The 20,510-nt window shown below is 41.4% G+C and overlaps 1 protein-coding gene across 3 annotated transcripts in view; it reads left to right on the forward strand.

Annotated features, from left to right (window-relative positions):
• The window catches only part of C1H5orf34 (chromosome 1 C5orf34 homolog), a 105,419-nt gene that overhangs the window by 19,110 nt on the left and 65,799 nt on the right, over positions 1–20,510 (forward strand). For 2 of the 3 annotated variants that reach the window (XM_029577780.1, XM_029577770.1), the window contains exon 3: positions 19,895–19,984. The exons of the other annotated variant lie outside the window; for it this stretch is intronic. In XM_029577780.1, coding sequence (XP_029433640.1) covers positions 19,895–19,984 — 90 coding nt within the window. The remainder of the gene's footprint in view (positions 1–19,894; positions 19,985–20,510) is intronic. 3 annotated transcript variants of the gene reach the window in all.

Consider the following 20,510-nt stretch of genomic DNA (forward strand, 5'->3'; position numbering starts at 1 on the left):
GAGTTTTGTGAGGTGAGGAGAGAGTGCAGGCATGGCGGGTTGAGTAGCTGTTTGGCTAGGCCCCCTCTTCCAGGCTTCTCTCATTTTGGCACGCAGTAGGCCAGAGTACTTTCGCACGTTTTTGTGCTGCAGATTGTTGGTGTGTGCACGTCCAGGTTTGCGCCCATTATCATTTGTGCGAGTATTTGGGTGTTCGTCCGGATGCACATCTTGTGTGCCCAGTTTAGGTGTCGATCCTGGGTGTCCAGTTTATGCGTCCAGTGGGACTAGTGGCCAAAGCACGTGGGCTTGGACGCACATTTTTTGTGCGTCCATATTAGATGCATTTGTATGTGTGGGAAAGCTAGACACAAGCCAAATTCCAAATTCCAAATTCAATTACACACATCTGTGAAACCAACCAGAAGCGCCTATCAGAACAGACTAATCACACAACCTGTGAAATCCGTTCTGAGGAAACGTGCATTATCCACAGCAGGCCCTTCACTTTGGAACTCGCTCCCTCCAGACCTTCGTTTAGAACCATGCCACTCTACATTTAAAGGGGAACTTAAGACTTGGCTTTTCAAACAAGCTTTCCCCTAGAGCCAAGAACACGAAGAAAAGTCTTTTCAAGCCCACAACGAGTTATTCAGATCTATTTTTTTCTTCCTTTGTTAATCAGAAATTTACACATGCTGACTTCAATGTAAAACTTATTACTTTGTTTTTGTTCAATGTAAAACTTCTTTTATTCTGTTCTATGTAAACCGCTATTTGTAGCGATAGTTACTGTTCTTTGTGAACCGGGGTGATATGTATATTATACAGGAACCTCCGGTATATAAATTAATTTAAATAAAATAAATAAATAAAGCCTTTGAACTGTGCGCTTATAGCATGGCAGCCGCGGTGAAGGAACCTAAGCACCTGTCTTATCTGTGCTGCCTGCCACATCAGAGCCATTCAGCTGGAGCTTTCTTTAAGCCTCTGTCAGTGCTGCCTGGATGCTCGGGGGAGACTTGCCTCCTTCCAATTTTGCTGACGATGGTCCATCTCCTTGGTCCAAGGGGCATGGGACTGAGGGGGAGACTGCAGGGGTGTCTCCTCCTCTGATCCACGGGTGGAGTCCTTAGGGGACTCTGGCTCGCAGGATGTCAGGTTTGGGCCTATGGGGCCTGGAATGTACCTGGCCTTACTTTATTTATTTATCTATTTATTTATTTATTGGTTTTATATACCATCACAATGGTTTACATATTTAAGAAAAATCATAGTGATATAAATATTAAAGAAAAAAATAAAATCAGAAAAAAACAAAGATGCCTCAAATACCACATTTCCCTGTTAATTAGTCCGTATATCCTCATAAGCTTTTGTAAATAGCCATGCCTTTAAACCTTTTCGAAATAGTTTTAAATCAGGTTGTGTACGTAATGCTAGCGGTAGAAGGTTCCACATTTTTGGGCCTGCAAGTGATATGGCTCTTGATCTGACCTGGCTGAGATGAGGTGATCGCACTGAGGGGATAGATAGAAGACCTTTGCTTGTGGATCTAAGGTTTCTCTGAGGAACGTGTAATCGTATGGCAGCATTTAACCAGTCTGTATGTTCGCCGTAAATGATCTTGTGTAATAGACAAAATATTTTAAAATTGATCCATTGCTTGATTGGAAACCAGTGGAGGGAGATTTAAAAGAGGTGTTATGATCACATTTTCTTTTTTCCTGTCAAGATTCTTGCGGCTGCATTCTGTAGGAGTTGTAAGGGGCGTAGAGTTGAAGAAGGGGAGACCAAGTAGGAGAGAATTGCAGTAATCCATATTAGAGAAGATCAGTAATTGTAATACATTTTAAAGTCATTTTGGGTTAGAAGCGGTTTTAGATCTCTTAGGGTCAAGAGTTTGTCCATCTCTGACTTTAGTGGAGATGTGGTTTTTGAGATTGAGTTCACTATCGATTGATTATGCCAAGGTCTCGGGCATGGGATACAAAGTTCAATTTCAGTTTATTGATCTTCTAGTTTTAAAGTTGGAAGCTTGGTAAAAGGTGTATTTTCTGTCTTAAAAGTAGGATTTCAGTTTTATTGACATTGAGTATCAGTTTCATGTGAGTTAATTACATATTTTTCTGTCATCAGAAAATTATGGCTAGGAGGATGTCGCTTTTGCGCAGGCGGTTTTGACTGGGCTGCTGACAGCCTCCCGTCCTTCTCGGGATTAGCTTTTGTACATCCCACTCATTGGAATTGACCTACCTCAATGCTAAGGAAGGAGAAATTACTACTTACCTGATAATTTCCTTTCCTTTAGTGAAGGGTAGGTCAATCCCAGACCTGCCCTTGGCTGCCAGATTTGGATTTTGTGTTTAGCCTTCTTATGGTGATCAGTGCAGAGTAGAATTCCTGCTCTTTGTTGATAACTAGTAAGTGGGTTCTCTAGCCATTAGTTTGCTAGATGTGTTCCTTCTTTTGGTTAAGTTCAGTGTTCCTGTTGGTTGAAAAACACGAATAATGTTCATTTAATCAGGTTTGTCAATAGTTTGGCTTTTCCAGAGAATACTGGAGGGCTGATGTCGGGGCAGGACTATATAGCCGTGACATCAGCTTTTGCTCCATTTCCATCTGCTGGCAGAGGTGCATAACCCAGTCGTTGGTATTAATTTCCTTTCCTTTAGTGAAGAATAGTTTGTTTGTTTATTTATTTATTTATTTATTTTTCGTTTTTATATACCGGAAGTTCCTGTATACAATATATATATATAATTTATATACCGGAAGTTCCTGTATACAATACATATCACTCCGGTTCACATTTAACAGAAATAACTATCGCCGGGGAGGCGGTTTACATGGAACATATCGAATATAATGAACGGATAATAATCAAGGTAAAATCTATTATGAAACAACTAAGATCAACTTAGAAAACAACTTGAAACATATAACTGACGCAATATGAACATTAAAATAATGCTGTAAGACAAGGCTGGAAGTTTAGGTAAGTAATAGCTGGCCTTTTATTATAAACAATCCAAATGTATGTACATTTGCCCTTGTTCTGTATGCAGATGCTATCTATGGGCCAGCAACTAAGCTAAAATGCCAAATGACTTTGGTGTGTTTCTAAACATAACTCTCTAATACTGTGGCCTGGTAACTTTTCACTTTGTACAGCACTTCTATCTAACATCTCCCCTTCTGCGGTGTCTGCCTGTCTAGCAAAAACAAAGCACAAAACTGAAGCATAAATGCTATAGAATATTTATTAATAATTATAAAGCTACTTATGATCAAAAATCAAATAACTTAGGAGAACAAGAATAACTACTTATGTGATGTCAAAAAGTGTTTTACTGCCTCTTCACTGCTCTTTATCACAAGTCATGCCTGCGAATGGGTCTGCACCCACATTTCCACACTTCCTGGAAATCTTACTCGCTGCAATTTCTGCATTACTACCAGCACTGAATCCTCCTTTTCATGGTTCTTCATCATTGGTTGCAGTGGATTCTTCACATTTGGGAATTGATCAAACGCTTTTCCCCTCACAGTGTTGTCCAACAATCCCGCCTCTGTCACTTCAATCTTCAGGGTGATTGTGTCCTCCAGTAAATTCACCCGGAACATCCACAAGCATTCCCTACTTTATTCTAAATTTGTGAAGAAAAGACAAAGATCCCAACAGAAGTTATGGGTTTGCTCAATATTTTGGATATTACATTAGAACCAGTGGCTCTACATGCTCTCTTATGTGCACTATAGTTGAAAATGTGGGAGACAAATACCACTGCCAGAAAACTGGATCCAGAGCTTAATTGTGCGTTGAGTGAGAGAATTTTCTCCAATTTGTTTTAAATGTGCTGCTTGCTAACTTCATGGAGTGTCCCCTAGTCCTTCTATTATCTGAAAGAGTAAACAACTGATTCACATTTACCCTTTCTAGACCTCTCATGACTTTCTAGACCTCTATAATATCCCCTCTCAGTCGTCTAGTCTCCAAGCTGAACAGCCCTAACCTCTTTTTAACCTTTTCTCATAGGGGAGCTGTTCCATTCCCTTTATCATTTTGGTCACCCTTCTCTGTACCTTCTCCAGTGCAACTATATCTTTTTTGAGATGTGGCAACTAGAAATGTACACAGTACTCAAGGTGCGGTCTCACCACGGAGCAATACAGAGGCATTATGACATATTCCGTTTTATTCATCATTCCCTTCCTAATAATGCCTAACATTGTTGCTTTTTTGACTGCCACAGCACACTGAGATGATTATTTCAATGTATTATCCATTATGAAGCCTAGATCTTTTTCCTGGGTGGTAGTTCCTAATATGGAACCTAACATTGTATAACTACAGCAAGGGTTATTTCTCCCTATATGCATCACCTTGCACTTACCCACTTTAAACTTCATCTGCCATTTGGATGCCATATCTTCCAGTCTTGCAAGGTCCTCCTGCAATTAATCACAATCCACGTGATTTAACTACTTCTTAGTTGCTGGCCGAGGCCAGCTTCTTTTTTTTTTTGTGGGGAAAAAGACTGTTCACTACACCCTTGCATAGACTACCGTGGGCTCATTGTTTTTACCAAGAGAAATCGATACCCTCCCCCATTGATCACAGAACTCTTTGACTGAGGGGCACAGATATTTACTAAGTTTAACGTGCAGGGGGCATACAACCTGAGTAGGAACTGAGAGGGGGGACGAATGGAAGACTGCTTTTAATACCAGGGATGGACATTATAAATTCCTGGTGATGCTCTTTGAGTTATCCAGTGCCCCTGTGTTCTTTCAGTTTATGGTCAATGAGATTTTTCTGGATCTTCTCTACTCCCATGTGGTAATATATTTGAATGATATCCTAGTCTTATTCAAAATCATTTCAAGAACATCATCTGAAGCAAGTTCTCCAGAGGGTCAGTGGGCACCATCTTTATGTAAAGTTAGAAAAATGTATCTTCAAACAGGAGAAACTCCCATTCCTTTGCTTTATCATTTCCCAGCAAGGCCTATGGAGAAACTGAAAGCCATCCCATAGGCGTCAACGTCCTGCAGCGCTTCCTCTGCATTTTTAAATTATTACAGGTAGTTCATTCATGGCTTCTCTACCTCTGCCGCATCACTCGTTGCCCTTACTAAAAAGGGTTCAAATACCAAGAAATGGTCTAATAGCTACATTCAGACATATCAGCATCTCGGAGAAGAATTCATCCATGACCCATGCCTGCGTCACCCAGACACTTCCAAGCCATTCATACTGGAGGTAGATGCTTCTACCCACGGCAAGGTGCTGTCCTCTTACAGCACAAAAACCATAGAATTCTCATGACCTGTTCTTATTTCTTTAAAAAATGTTCTTCCACAGAGAGAGAGTACACCATTGTTGATCATGAGTAAAGCTAGCCTTAGAGAAATGGCAACATCTGTTGGAAGGTGCCAGACACCCATGACTGTCTATAGACTCTATATGGACCACAAGAATCTAGAGCATTTGGCACAAGTACAGTAGCTAAACCCGCGGCAAGCCCCATTGGTCATTATTCTTCAACCAGTTTAACTTTGAACTGTGATATCTCCCTACATAGAAGAACCGAAATGCCCATGCCCTCTCACTTTCCTTTCATCTTGAAGTCTCTCTGGAGCCCCCACAACATATTGTCGACCCTGCAATGATCATGGTTGCCACCATACTGACAGTTCTACTAGGGAAGACTTTTGTTCCTCAACTTCATCAGAAAGTTCTTCAGTGGGACCTATAACTCCTATTTTGGCAGGACATCCCAGCATCATCCGAACCCTGGAGTTAATTTTTCGTCATTACTGGTGGCCTCAGATGAAGATTGACATGAAGAGATATGTAGAATCCTGTCCCACATGTTCAATGAACAGTTTTCAAGCTCAAACTTGGGAGATGATATAGCCCTGCCAGCCCCCAAGAAACTCTGGATCCTCTTGGCCACTGATTTTATCAACAACAATCCTCTCTCAAGCGACAACACCATTATATGAGAGGTAGTGGATCATTTTTCAGAAATGGCCCATTTCACACCTCTCCCTGGCCTCCCTTCTGCACCAGAACTGGCCAGTCTCTTCGTCCAGCACATCTTCCGTCTGCATGGGCTCCCTCTCCACATCCTCTTAGACCAAGGGGTGCAGTTTACGGCCTGCTTCTGGAAAAGCCTGTGCAAGAAGTTCGGGATTACCTTGGACTTTCTTTTTGGCCTACCATCCCCAGAGTAATGGGCAAACAAATAAGAACCTCAAGGCCTTCCTACAGGCCTACATAAACTAAATACTAGGACAATTGTGCATCACTACTCCCATGGGTAGAGTTCTGCTACAATAATCACATGAGGAACTCGGCCAGGTCTTTGCCTTTCTGTGTGGTGTTGGGCCACTACCTGTCACCTGCCCCTCAGCCAACATAATGGGACACGAACTCCAGGACCTTTGGCAAGACTCGCCATTTCCTTGAACAAGCGGCAGCACGTTTTAAAGGCAGGTGGTCGAGACTTCGCCTGGCACCTGAACTCCAGCCTAGGGATCTGGTTTGGCTTACTATGAAAAACTTATGCCTTGACATACCTTTGCTAAAGTTTGTCCCAAGATTTGTGGGTCCCTTCCTTGTCATGCGACAGCTAGGGACAGTGGCCTACAAACTAAAAATAACTCCAACTCTTTGGATTACGTAATCTTCCATGTATCCTTGCTGAAATCAGCCATCTTATCTCGGCCAGCCAGACAATCCTTCAAACCCACTGAAATTGCAGCTGAAGAGGACACCAGTACAAAGTTAAGGGGATCTTGAGTTCCAGAAGAGTTAGGAATCAAATCCAGTTCTTAATCTCCTAGAAGAACTCTGGCCCCGAAGAGAATTCTTGGGAGCCAGCTTCTAATCTCCAAGCCCCTCAACTATTACGGGACTTACACAGGAGATTCCCCAGGAAGCCTATGGCAGAAGACTGGGGAGGGGCTTTAGAGGGAGGGCACTATTACATTTGCAGCTCATGAGACTGTGCTGTACTTGCCCCAGCCATTGCCAGAAGCCGCCTGTTGCAGCAGAACGCTGCTAGGCTGCAGTCTCCCCTTACGTGCACATGTGCATGCATAGTACAGGTCCTGGGGCGGGAAACCTTAAGCAGCACTTCCTGTTGGGCTATTTTAAGCAAAGGCTGCAGCATTACCTTGCTTCAGCAACATGTCTCCTGCAAGGGACAGTGCATGTTGCTCCTGAATTCCAGATTGTCCTTCATTCCTGTTTGCTCCTGTGTTTGTCACCCAGCCTGTCTCATCCAGGTTCTCGTGTTTTCATTCATCCTTGGCCTGATCTCCTGTTACTAATTTTTGTTTTGGATCTGACCACGTTTGCCTGCCGCCTGGATATCACGCCTTGCCTTGTTCCTGTCTACGCTTACTTGCCACCTGCCCTGATCTTGGCCTGTCCTGAACCCAGGCTGCCCTTGGACTCTTGCTTCCTTTATCGCCTTAGGGACCATCTTAAGTCCTGCTGGCTGCCAGGACCCAAAGGCTCAATCTGCGGGAGAGGCTTGTATAGGTGATGCTCCAGTCTGTCCCATCTTCAGGATGTGTATGCCAGCTGTTGGCTTAAGCCTCATAGGTTCGTCTAAGAGGCTGCATCACCTACAGCCACAACAGAAAGGGCTCACTCTCCCCCACTCATCATACTCTGCTTGACTTAGAAAAATCTACTAGACATCTCTTGTGTGCACTTTGTCTTTCGACTATTGCAAAGAACATCAGCAGCTTCCGTTTGAATTAAGCACCTGACATGACTCTCAGCCAGTAGCATACAGGAAGATGTTCACAGAAAGCTAGTAGATCTTTGTATGGAGACAACCTCTTCAGAGAAACTTCGAGAGACAGTGACTCAAAGGTGCAAATTGTAGCAGTCCAGGTCTAGTCTACCGTACTGGACTTTATCTGCACCGTGACTGTCTACCTTTTCATACAGAAGGCCTTACTACCATAGATGTCCTTATTTCTCCTTCTAGCAATATTGTTTGCCTCCTCTGCAGCTTCAAAAAACATCAGCAGCAGTCTGGTTGACTCTGCCAGAGGGGAATGTTGACAGATGAATCATTCCAACAGGCCCAACCAAAAGTGGGCATGAGTTTTTGTTCCTGGTTCTGCTACACCTTTCCCTCTGGTCAGAGGGAAAATTCAGTTTTCCAGGGAGCGTGGCACCTAATCACAAAAGACAAATGGGTAGTCCAAAATTGTGCAATATGGGTACCGCTTATATTTTTTCCAAATTCCTTCTGTTCTGTGTCTCTCACGTTCACTCCCAGATCGGTCGTAACTTCCTCGGCTTTGCATGGAAATTCATATTCTCCAGTAGCAAGCCATAGAGAAAATCCCAACTTCGCAAGTAGACAAAGGATTGTATTCTTCATACTTCCTAATGCCCATAAAATCGGGTGGTTTGCAGTCTATTCTGGACTCTAAACACCTGCATAGCTATCTCCACTTGGAGCAGTTCAAAATGAACTCCCTCAGCACCATACTCCCCTCTTTTTCAAGAGACTGATTGAATGTGATAGCTAGATCTTAAGGACCCTTGCGTGCATATCCCTATCCACCCCTCATTTTGATGTTCTCTTAATTTCAAGCTGGATTCTATTCATTACTAGTACAAGGTACTCCCGTTTGGCCCATTGGCTGCCCCCTAGGATCTTTACCAAGTGCCTTATAGTTGTAGCGGCCCACCTAAGATGTCAGGTATCCAGGTATTCCCATTTCTAGATGACTGATTCATAATGGCATTCTCCCGAGAGCTCTTCACATCACAATGCATTTGTTACAGATTCTCAGATTTTTGATCAACTTCAAGAAGTCTATACTGATTTCTACCCAACAAATCCAGCTTAACTGAGCATGGATAGATTCCTTGTAAGAAAGATCATTCCTGCTCTCCGTCAGAGTTCAAATGCTACATCGCTTAGTTTGTCATCTCTTGTCTATTCCAACACTGGAAAGCCCTGAAATATTTGTCAATCTGGCAACATGGCAGTAGCGATTCATGAAGTCCCCTTGACTTGCCTCCATATCTGTCATCTTCAGTGGAGCTTTAGCAATTAATAATTGTCAGAATTATCAAGAAGGCATAAGGGAAAAAGCACAGAATAGCTTCTACGGCCAAGTCCCAAAACAAAGAACGTCAAGCAGCATTTTCTGAATTATCAAGAAGCCTCCTTGCCCAGTAAAAATGTTGCTAGCAGTAATTTTGTTATAGGTTTGACAGTGGCTTTGTTTTGATTGTTAAATGTACTACCCTTATCATAAGGCTTGACGGTAACTACATGGAGCAGCAGTTACTACCCTTGAGAGAAACATCGGCATATCCTGCATGAAGTGGCATATACTACCAGACTAGATGGGCCATCTTTCCTTTTCTGCCGTCATTACTATGTTACTATTTAATGGAATCAACTCACTCAGCCCCTGAAAATGGTAATCTCAATCTCACAACCAATGAAACAGGCTTCACTGGTGGCTCCTTCCTCGTGTCCTTCAAGACTGAGCCCCCCCTCCCCCGACCAAGTCACCTTAGCAACAGATGCTTCCAAGGGTTGGGGAATGCATACATATCCTGTTGGACCCAGGGCTTCTGGTCTCTTGAAGAAAGTCCTCTTCAAATCAGTCTCAAGATCAGAGCAATCAAGAATGAATGCTGCATATTCATGCATCTCCTGAAAAACAAAAGCATCTTTGTGCAAACTAACAACTGGGTTGCTATCTTTTATATCAATAAGCCAGGAGGAACTGGTTCTTGGCAGCTCTGTCAGATGCTAGAAATATGGCAATCGGCAATCAATCATCATGCCACCCTTCAAGCCAAATACCTTCCAAGGATATCCAATTCATTAGTAGGCTGTCTCAGCAGGGTGTTCCAACCTCATGAATGGTCCATTTATTTATTTTTTATTTTTGTGTTAAACAATTTTTATTATTATCATCATTGAGAGCATAGACAAACATAACAGCAAGAACAGCAACTTCACCTGTCAAGTTGTCCCAATGAGGATGCCCCTTCTAGTAACATCTCAATCTCCCACCTAAACCCCACCCCCCTCCCTAACCCACCCACCCTACTAATTAGTACAGTTAATTACAGTGAGTTCCGTACTGGTGAAATTCTCCTAATCAGCAACAACAATCAGAGCCATCAGCAGTTCAGAATTTATTTTTTATTTTTATATACCAAGGTTCTTGTAGGGAATACAAATCACTCTGGTTTACATCAAACAGGAAGTTGCCCCAAAAGGGAGGGGCTTTACATGAAACAATAGAACTAAGGTACAAATTGAACTAAAGTACAAAATTGAACATGGGATAGTATAGTTAAAGAAGCAATTGAACTAAGCTTCAACGTATAGTAACAAGTAACAGGTCGAACCAAGCGCAGTGTATAAAAAGTATAAATAAAATAAATATAAATAAAATTATATAATTAAAATTATATAACAATAAAATTATAAAATTATATAAAATTATATATTAAAGTGTCTGTAGACATTATGTGGAAAAAGTCTGTAAACATTATGTGGAAAAAGTACAAAAGTCTGTAAACATTATGTGGAAAAAGTACAATAACAATAAGGTGTCTGTAAACATTATGTGGAAAAAGTACAGTATCTTGATAGGGGGTAAGGGATGGGTCAACGTGGGTGAGTCATGATTGAATTGAACACGAGAATGTGAGCATCTGGGCAGCGTTGTGTGTCAGGAAAGGCTTGGAGGAAGAGCCAGGTTTTTAGTTTTTTTTTTTTTTAACTCATGATGACTAGGTTCAAGTCTTAGGTCTGGGGGGAGCGTGTTCCATTGGTGGGGACCTGCAGAGGATAGTGCTCGTTTCCTTAGTAAGGTATTTGCAGGCGGGACGTATAGTGTGCCTTTGTATGCACTTCTGATGGGTCTGGAAGATGTGTGGAATTGAAGTTGTGTGCTTAACTTGATGGGCGCGAGTTTGTGAGTCGCTTTGTGAACGGTAGTAAGGACTTTGAAGAGAATCCTCTGTTTGATAGGGAGCCAGTGGAGGTTACAGAGGATTGGAGTGATATGGTCCCTTTTGTTGGAGTTGGTGAGGATTCTGGCAGCAGCGTTCTGTACCATCTGTAAGGGTTTGATAGTATTTGTGGGAAGTCCAAGTAGAAGGGAGTTACAATAATCTAGCTTAGATAATATGATAGATTGGAGTACTAGCCGGAAGTCGTTGAAATGTAGGAGGGGTTTTAGCTTTCGGAGGACTTGTAATTTGTAAAAGCAGTCCTTTGAGGTATTGTTTATAAACTTTTTTAGGTTTAGATTGTTGTCTAGCCAGGCTCCTAGATCCCTGACTTCCGTAGCTAAATTGATAATTGAGTTTGCTGATTGAGTGGAGCTAGATGAGATGATGGCGGGGTCATGGGAGATAATGAGCATTTCCGTTTTATTAGCGTTCAAAACTAGGTTGAGACTAGCGAGTAGGTCTTTGATTGGCTGAAGGCAGTCATTCCAATAGGTGATAGTTTTTTGAAGGGATTCTGTGATGGGGATAAGGATTTGTATGTCGTCCGCATAGAGGTAATGGGTAAGCTTAAGGTTGGAGAGTAGGTGGCAGAGCGGGAGGAGGTAGATATTGAAGAGGGTGGGTGAGAGAGAAGATCCTTGAGGGACCCCTTGGTCTGTAAGGATGGGATGGGATTCCTTGTTGTTTATCCTGACTTTGTAGTATCTATTGCTCAGGAAGGACTGAAACCAACTGAGAGCTGAGCCTTTGATGCTTAAGTTGGCTAGTTGGTCTATGAGAGTTGTGTGTTTTACCGTGTCAAAAGCTGCGGACAAATCTAAGAGAACAAGCAAGTAGGTTTGTTTTTTCTCACGGTTTATGAGGATGGTGTCGGTGAGTGATAGTAGGAGAGATTCTGTGCTTCAGGATTTGCGAAAGCTGTACTGAGAGGAGGATAGAATGTTGTTATTTTCCAGATATTCTGACAATTGCTTGTTGACAACTTTTTCCATTACTTTGGCAATGAGAGGTAGGTTTGCGATTGGGCGGAAGTTAGCTGGGTCTGATGTTGAGGCATTTGTTTTTTTTAGCAGGGGTTTGAGGATTGCCAATTTTAACTGGTTGGGTACTGAGCCTTGAGATAGCGATGTATTAATAATCTCAGCAATTGGTTTGAAGTGGAGGCATATTTTCCACATACAGGGAAGATATATACTGAAAAACAGCAAATCAAATACCCTGGCTGGCTGATTCAGCCTCTTCCAGTACATAAATTTCATGCGGGTGCTCTGAACTGGTTCCAAATGGGAAAAAACCACAAAAACAAAACACACAGTCTTCAGTAAACTTTCACTTACCTTGCAGTCAATAATACCACAGCAGAACCAGTTCTTCTCTCTCTAGCCTAATTTTACAAAACTACAACAGCATAAATACTTACAATAATGCTTTCCAAAGATACTATACTTGCAGGTACAAATGGGAACGTGGAATATCTGTTTCGAAACTCAACAGCCTGTAGTACTTGATCCTTTAGAAGAAAGAGAAAAACAGAATTCTGTAAACATAAAGCAAGCTTGCTTACCATAAACAGTGTTTGCCGTAGATAGCAGGATAAATTAGCCATGAAATATAAGCAATGTCATCCAGCATCACTGAATGGATTCATCTCGTCAAGCTAATAAAGCTTTGAGTTCTACTGATTATGTGTGGGAACTCCATGTGGGTGTTGCCTTGGAAGCTTCCTCAGTCTTTTCCAGAATTAACTAACCATGTAATTTACTCTCCAGGGAGGATAGCAGATATATCATGGCTAAGTCATCCTATCTACAGAAAATACAGTGGGCTGTGGCAATCAAAAAGCAAACAATGTTAGGAATTATTAGGAAGGAAATAGCAAATAAAATGGAGGATATAATGCATCTGTATTGCACCATGGTGAGACCGCACTTTGAATACTGTGCGCAATTCTGGTCACTGCATCTCAAAAAAAGATATAGCTGCACTGGAGAAAGTGCAGAGAAGGGCAACCAAAATAAGGGGCATGGAACAGCTGCCCTATGAGGAAAGGCTAAAGAAGTTAAGGCTGTTCAAGTTTGGAGAAGACACGACTGGGGGGGGGGGGGGATATGATAAAAGGTCTACAAAATAATGAAAGAACATGAACCAGTTAATATAAATCTGTTATTTACTCTCTCAGATAATAGAAGGACCAGGGGGCACGCCATTGTTAGCAAGTAGCTCATTTAAAACAAATAAAAGAAAATTCTTTTTCACTCAGCACATAGTTAAGCTCTGGAATTCATTGCCAGAGGATGTGGTTACAGCAGTTAGTGTAACTGGGTTTAAAAAAGGCTTGGATAATTTCCTAGAGAAAAAAAATCCATAAACTGCTATTATGGTAATTAAAAAGCAATAGTAGCTTGTGATTTATCTAATGTTTGGGTACTTGCCCCAGGTACTCATGACTTGGATTGGCCACTGTTAGAAACAGGATACTGGGCTTGATTAACCCTTGGTCTGACCCAGTATGGCATTTATTTATTTATGTCGAGTTTTATATACCATCATTCGGTTTCGCCATCATAATGGTTTACAAGATTCGATCGGTATAGGATGTATTACATATGCAAAGCGTGGATATAACGGTTTACAAGCTTTGTTCGGTATCAGACAGGTTACATACGAATGGCGTAGGGCGAGTTTACATATGAGAAACATGATCATAGAGGTTTACAACATTCGATCGATATAGGATGAGTTACATAAGCGGAGTATGTATTGTAACAGTCAATTGTATGTATGGTTAGTTGATGGAATATATACATTAGGAGGAGGCTACATTCAGGGGTATAGACATAATTGGGTCACAGAATGATACCTTGTTTGTGCTGCAGCTTGTTCATGTCAAGTGGTCTTGTTGTTGGTTGTTTGAGTGATGTGGGTTTGCTTGGGTTTAGTTATGAGGTCTGTTGTGATTTGGTTGTTATGTTTCTTGAGTGTCATTGTAGGCTTTGTAGAACAGCTATGTTTTTAGATCCTTCTCGAATGTTTTTAGGTTGGGTTGCATTCTTAATTCTTTCGGAAAGGTGTTCCAGATTTTGGAGTTGGCGATGGAGAAAGCTCTTTCCCTAATTGTGCTCAGTGGTGCATCTCTGATTGGGGGGGGGGGGAAATGTCAGAAGGCCTATGTTGTTTGATCGTAACTTTCGTTGCATATTATGGGGGGTGAGGTTTAAACCTGCCTGGTCTGTTTGTTCATTATGTAATAGTTTGTGTACGATGGTCAGAGTTTTGTGTTCTATTCGGAATTTTATTGGTAGCCAGTGTAGTGATATAAGTATAGGGGTTAGATGATCATTCTTTTTTGTGCCGGTAAGGATTCTGGCAGCTGAGTTTTGTAGGATCTGGAGTGTTTTGATGTAGGAAAATGGTAGTCCGAGGAGTAATGAGTTGCAGTAGTTGATGGTTGAGAATATGAGTAGTTGTAGTACTGTTCTGAAGTTATAGGTGGTTAGGAAAGGTTTTAGAGGTCTTAGAGTTAGTAGTTTGTGGCGTCCTTCTTTGATTTTGGTTTAATGTGGTTCCTGTAGGATAGCTCATTGTCTATTATGACTCCTAGGTTTCTGGTGTGGGCAACTGGGGATATTGGGTTCATCTGATTTCAAAGTATGAGTGGAGGTGGTGGTGAGGGATTGGGTTTTCGATCCATGAGAATTATTTTGGTTTTGTCGATGTTGATTATGAGTTTCATGTTTGTTAGTAGTTGTTTGATTGAATCTAGTAGAGTGGCTGTTTCTTTGTAGGTTTCTTCAAGAGTGTTTTGGATTGGAATTAGTAATTGTATGTCATCTGCGTAGAGGAAGTGGGTGATTCCAAGATAGTTTAGTAGATGGCATATAGGAAGTAGGTATGTGTTAAATAGAGTGGCGGACAGGGCATAGCCTTGGGGAACTCCAGTGTTGAGGTTAATTCTTTTGGATAGGGTGTTGTTAATTGATATTTAGTAGTTTCGGTTGGATAGTTAGGATGAAAACCATCGTAGGGTTGTGTCTGTTAGACCAATTTCTGTCAGCCTTTCTAGGAGAGTTGTATGGTTTACTGTGTCGAAAGCAGCTGATAGGTCTAAGAGGATGAGTAGGTATGTTTTCACATTAATCTTATGTTCCATTTATAAGCAGCAGAATTAGCCATATGATGAGGGGAATCCCAAACAGAGGGTTGCAGCAGAGTGTTATTAAAAGCAATTTGAGGTCGTCCAAAGGCTTGAACAGTATGCTTCAATTATTTACCCAAGAGAACAGTCGATATCAGATCTGCAGTTTCCAGGACTTAATGGTTCAGTTTGATATTCTAAAAAATGACTTTTATGGCTATTTACAGCTCAGACATTTTATGTTAGAAGAGCAGAAGGTGAACCCGGCTTTCATCCAAGGCTACAAAATACAGGAGTTTCTTGTGGGGGAGGATGGGAAACGCCAGTCAGCGTCGCAATATTATCTGGCTCTAACGAAGTTGCCCCAACAACAGAATCTGACAAGGTTGTCGCACAATGGAATAAGAGCTTACCCCAAGGTATCTTTCCTACGGATTTGCAGGAATGTTTTCTCTCTATACCTCGCATAGTGGCGAATGTCACACTACGTGATCAGGCTTACAAGTTTTTGCACCAAGCCTTTTATTCTCCGTGTCAAGCTTATTATATGGGACTTACCGAAGACAAGCATTGTACAAGATGTAAATTTGGGTACCCAGATTTTTACCACTGCTTTTGGTTATGTCCCATGGTGCAGGTCTTTTGGTCTACATTGCAGCAGCTGGTTCATTCCATGTGGGGAACTTCTCTTCCTTTGAACCCCCTTCTTTGGTTATTTGGGTTTTCCAGAACGATGGACCCACTACTTACCGGCCACCAAAACTGGTTTTTCCGGAAGATCATTCTCATTGCACGGGATGCGATTCTGTCACAGTGGATACAACAAACTCCAGCATACCATCGGGTGTGGAGGGCCAAATTTCATAAACTTATGCATATGGACCTGCTGATGGCGAAATCTATTTCTCAAGCAAAATACACGAAGGTGCGCCTTTTGTGGCAAGACTATATTGCTCTCCTGCCCACTGAGGACTCAGGAGTATTACCATGTTAGGGCTGTGTACCCTTCTGCTTTCTTCCTGCCAGAGCTTTATCTACTTGACTTTATCTACTTGACTTTGTACTTACAAGATATGGGTGCCTCGTCTCATTACCATGTTTGTGCCTATGACTTTTTCTTTCACTAGCAGATACCAGTGGAATTAGAGTGGGTGGGGGGGGAGGGGGGAATAGACTAATAATCATAACGGTTCTTGTCTTTTAGTGTAACAGCAAAATAATAAAAATGGGAGACAGTCAGATGTACTGAACACCATGTATTCTGATGTTTTGTAAGCATGGAGATTATGGTTGACCTACGTGTTGGATATTTACTACGGTGATACTTCTCCATTGCTAGTTACCTGTGTTCTTACTGTTATTGTTCTTGTTGTTGATCTACTGACTGTTCCAATAAAGATATTTACCAAAAAAAAAAAAGCAACTTGGACGCCACAGTGGAAAGGATGCTTATACAAGAGCACGTTATACAACACTGCCTGTCCAGACGATAGTGGGATGTAAAAGGTATGCACTGAGGACCAAGTGGCAGCTTTGCAGATATCTTCGAGAGGTACTTCTCACAAGTGGGTAACACAGGCGGCCATGGCTCTAACCTGATGAGCTTTTACTGGTCTGGCAAGATCAAGTCCTGCTGATGCATAGCAGTGCAGAATACAGTTAAATATCCAGTTGGACAAAGTGTGCTTTGATATTGGAGCACCCAGTAGATTAGGATCAAAGGAGTCAAAGAGTTGTGAAGCCCGACAATGTGGCAGAGTACTCTTGTAGTAGACCGGAAATCATTTACTCTAAGGTATGAAGGTTCTTTTCATCTTCATGAGCATGAGGCCGCAGAAAAAACATTGGCAATACTATGGACTGATTAATGTGGAAAACATACCACTTCTGTAAGAAATTTTGGATGTGCTTGAAGAACCACCTTATTGTGAAAGAATTATATGTAAGCTAGCTAGTGGACAAGAGCTGATAATTCGTTTATTCTGTATGCAAAGTTACAGCCACTAGGAAGATCATTTTCAAGAAAAGGTACTTCAGGGACACCATGTGCAAAGGTTCAAAGGGGGATTTCATCATTTGGGTAAAGTCAATGTTGAGATCCCAGGGTACTGTGGTTTTCAAACCGGAGGTTTCAGTGCCATAATCCTTTCATGAATTTGGCAACCAGAGGATGCTGGGAAAAAGGTTTCTTGTTGACCATCACATGATAGGAGTACACCTTAGTGCCATAGCAACCTACCAAGGATACACTAGGCCAGAATCAGATGATGTACAAGTAGAATCGGAGCTGTCAGGATTTGCAAGAGAATGAGTCAAAGCTACTCGTGATGCACCAAGATGAATAACAGTTCCACTTAAAGGCATATTTACACCTAGTTGAAAGTTTGCGAGCAGTCTGAAAAATATCTTCAAAAGACTTGGGAAAGGACAGATCTGCTAGTACTGAGCACTGAACATCCATGCTGTGAAGTTGAGGGACTTCAGGTTTGGATGAAGCAGCTTGCCATCTTCTTGAGAAAGCAGGATGAGGATACATGCCAAGGTGAAATGAGAATGCTGCCAAAGACAAGATCTGCATACCAGACCTGTCTGGGTCATGCTGGAGCTATGAGAATCATGGGATGCTTGGTTTCTAAGGAGCTTCTGAATGGTTCTCGCTATTAGAGGCAGGGGAGAAAAAGCATACACAAGGTTTTTATCCCCAGACTATTAAGAGCAAGCCCTGAATAATTAAAAAATTGCTGGGAAGAACAGAGCAAAATTGATAGAGTTCCTGATTGAACTCCTGTTGCAAATAGATCTATGGACAATCCCACAACTCGGAGAGTTAGTCTATTGTAAGTTGATTGATTGATTGATGGGGAGGTGGACCCGTGAAGTTGATTGATTGATGGGGAGGTGGACCCGGCACAAAAAAGAATGATCATCTAACCCCTATACTTATATCACTACACTGGCTACCAATAAAATTCCGAATAGAACACAAAACTCTGACCATCGTACACAAACTATTACATAATGAACAAACAGACCAGGCAGGTTTAAACCTCACCCCCCATAATATGCAACGAAAGTTACGATCAAACAACATAGGCCTTCTGACATTTCCCCCCCCCCCCAATCAGAGATGCACCACTGAGCACAATTAGGGAAAGAGCTTTCTCCATCGCCAACTCCAAAATCTGGAACACCTTTCCGAAAGAATTAAGAATGCAACCCAACCTAAAAACATTCGAGAAGGATCTAAAAACATAGCTGTTCTACAAAGCCTACAATGACACTCAAGAAACATAACAACCAAATCACAACAGACCTCATAACTAAACCCAAGCAAACCCACATCACTCAAACAACCAACAACAAGACCACTTGACATGAACAAGCTGCAGCACAAACAAGGTATCATTCTGTGACCCAATTATGTCTATACCCCTGAATGTAGCCTCCTCCTAATGTATATATTCCATCAACTAACCATACATACAATTGACTGTTACAATACATACTCCGCTTATGTAACTCATCCTATATCGATCGAATGTTGTAAACCTCTATGATCATGTTTCTCATATGTAAACTCGCCCTACGCCATTCGTATGTAACCTGTCTGATACCGAACAAAGCTTGTAAACCGTTATATCCACGCTTTGCATATGTAATACATCCTATACCGATCGAATCTTGTAAACCATTATGATGGCGAAACCGAATGATGGTATATAAAACTCGACATAAATAAATAAATGCCATACTGGGTCAGACCAAGGGTTAATCAAGCCCAGTATCCTGTTTCTAACAGTGGCCAATCCAAGTCATGAGTACCTGGGGCAAGTACCCAAACATTAGATAAATCACAAGCTACTATTGCTTTTTAATTACCATAATAGCAGTTTATGGATTTTTTTTCTCTAGGAAATTATCCAAGCCTTTTTTAAACCCAGTTACACTAACTGCTGTAACCACATCCTCTGGCAATGAATTCCAGAGCTTAACTATGTGCTGAGTGAAAAAGAATTTTCTTTTATTTGTTTTAAATGAGCTACTTGCTAACAATGGCGTGCCCCCTGGTCCTTCTATTATCTGAGAGAGTAAATAACAGATTTATATTAACTGGTTCATGTTCTTTCATTATTTTGTAGACTTTTATCATATCCCCCCCCCCCCCCAGTCGTGTCTTCTCCAAACTTGAACAGCCTTAACTTCTTTAGCCTTTCCTCATAGGGCAGCTGTTCCATGCCCCTTATTTTGGTTGCCCTTCTCTGCACTTTCTCCAGTGCAGCTATATCTTTTTTTGAGATGCAGTGACCAGAATTGCGCACAGTATTCAAAGTGCGGTCTCACCATGGTGCAATACAGATGCATTATATCCTCCATTTTATTTGCTATTTCCTTCCTAATAATTCCTAACATTGTTTGCTTTTTGATTGCCACAGCCCACTGTATTTTCTGTAGATAGGATGACTTAGCCATGATATATCTGCTATCCTCCCTGGAGAGTAAATTACATGGTTAGTTAATTCTGGAAAAGACTGAGGAAGCTTCCAAGGCAACACCCACATGGAGTTCCCACACATAATCAGTAGAACTCAAAGCTTTATTAGCTTGACGAGATGAATCCATTCAGTGATGCTGGATGACATTGCTTATATTTCATGGCTAATTTATCCTGCTATCTACGGCAAACACTGTTTATGGTAAGCAAGCTTGCTTTATGTTTACAGAATTCTGTTTTTCTCTTTCTTCTAAAGGATCAAGTACTACAGGCTGTTGAGTTTCGAAACAGATATTCCACGTTCCCATTTGTACCTGCAAGTATAGTATCTTTGGAAAGCATTATTGTAAGTATTTATGCTGTTGTAGTTTTGTAAAATTAGGCTAGAGAGAGAAGAACTGGTTCTGCTGTGGTATTATTGACTGCAAGGTAAGTGAAAGTTTACTGAAGACTGTGTGTTTTGTTTTTGTGGTTTTTTCCCATTTGGAACCAGTTCAGAGCACCCGCATGAAATTTATGTACTGGAAGAGGCTGAATCAGCCAGCCAGGGTATTTGATTTGCTGTTTTTCAGTATATATCTTCCCTGTATGTGGAAAATATGCCTCCACTTCAAAGGTTTGAACTGGGCTCATTTTTTGTTTAGTTACACTAGTAAAGTTAATATGACCAAGTGTTGTCTAGAGTAAATCCATTTGCGCACATAATAAAGCAGGATAGAAAGAAAACTGTAAATTACTAATCTATAGCCCCTCGCAAGTCAGACATGCATTTTATTTAGACTTATTTTCAATAAAGTTTATATATAGCAAAAGTATCTCTGTTATCCAATTGAAGTAAAAGAAACCACTTGATAGTGAACTGAACTTCAAAC

This window comes from Rhinatrema bivittatum, chromosome 1 (genome assembly GCF_901001135.1).
Source record: "Rhinatrema bivittatum chromosome 1, aRhiBiv1.1, whole genome shotgun sequence".
In the NCBI taxonomy this organism is placed as follows: Eukaryota; Metazoa; Chordata; class Amphibia; order Gymnophiona; family Rhinatrematidae; genus Rhinatrema; species Rhinatrema bivittatum.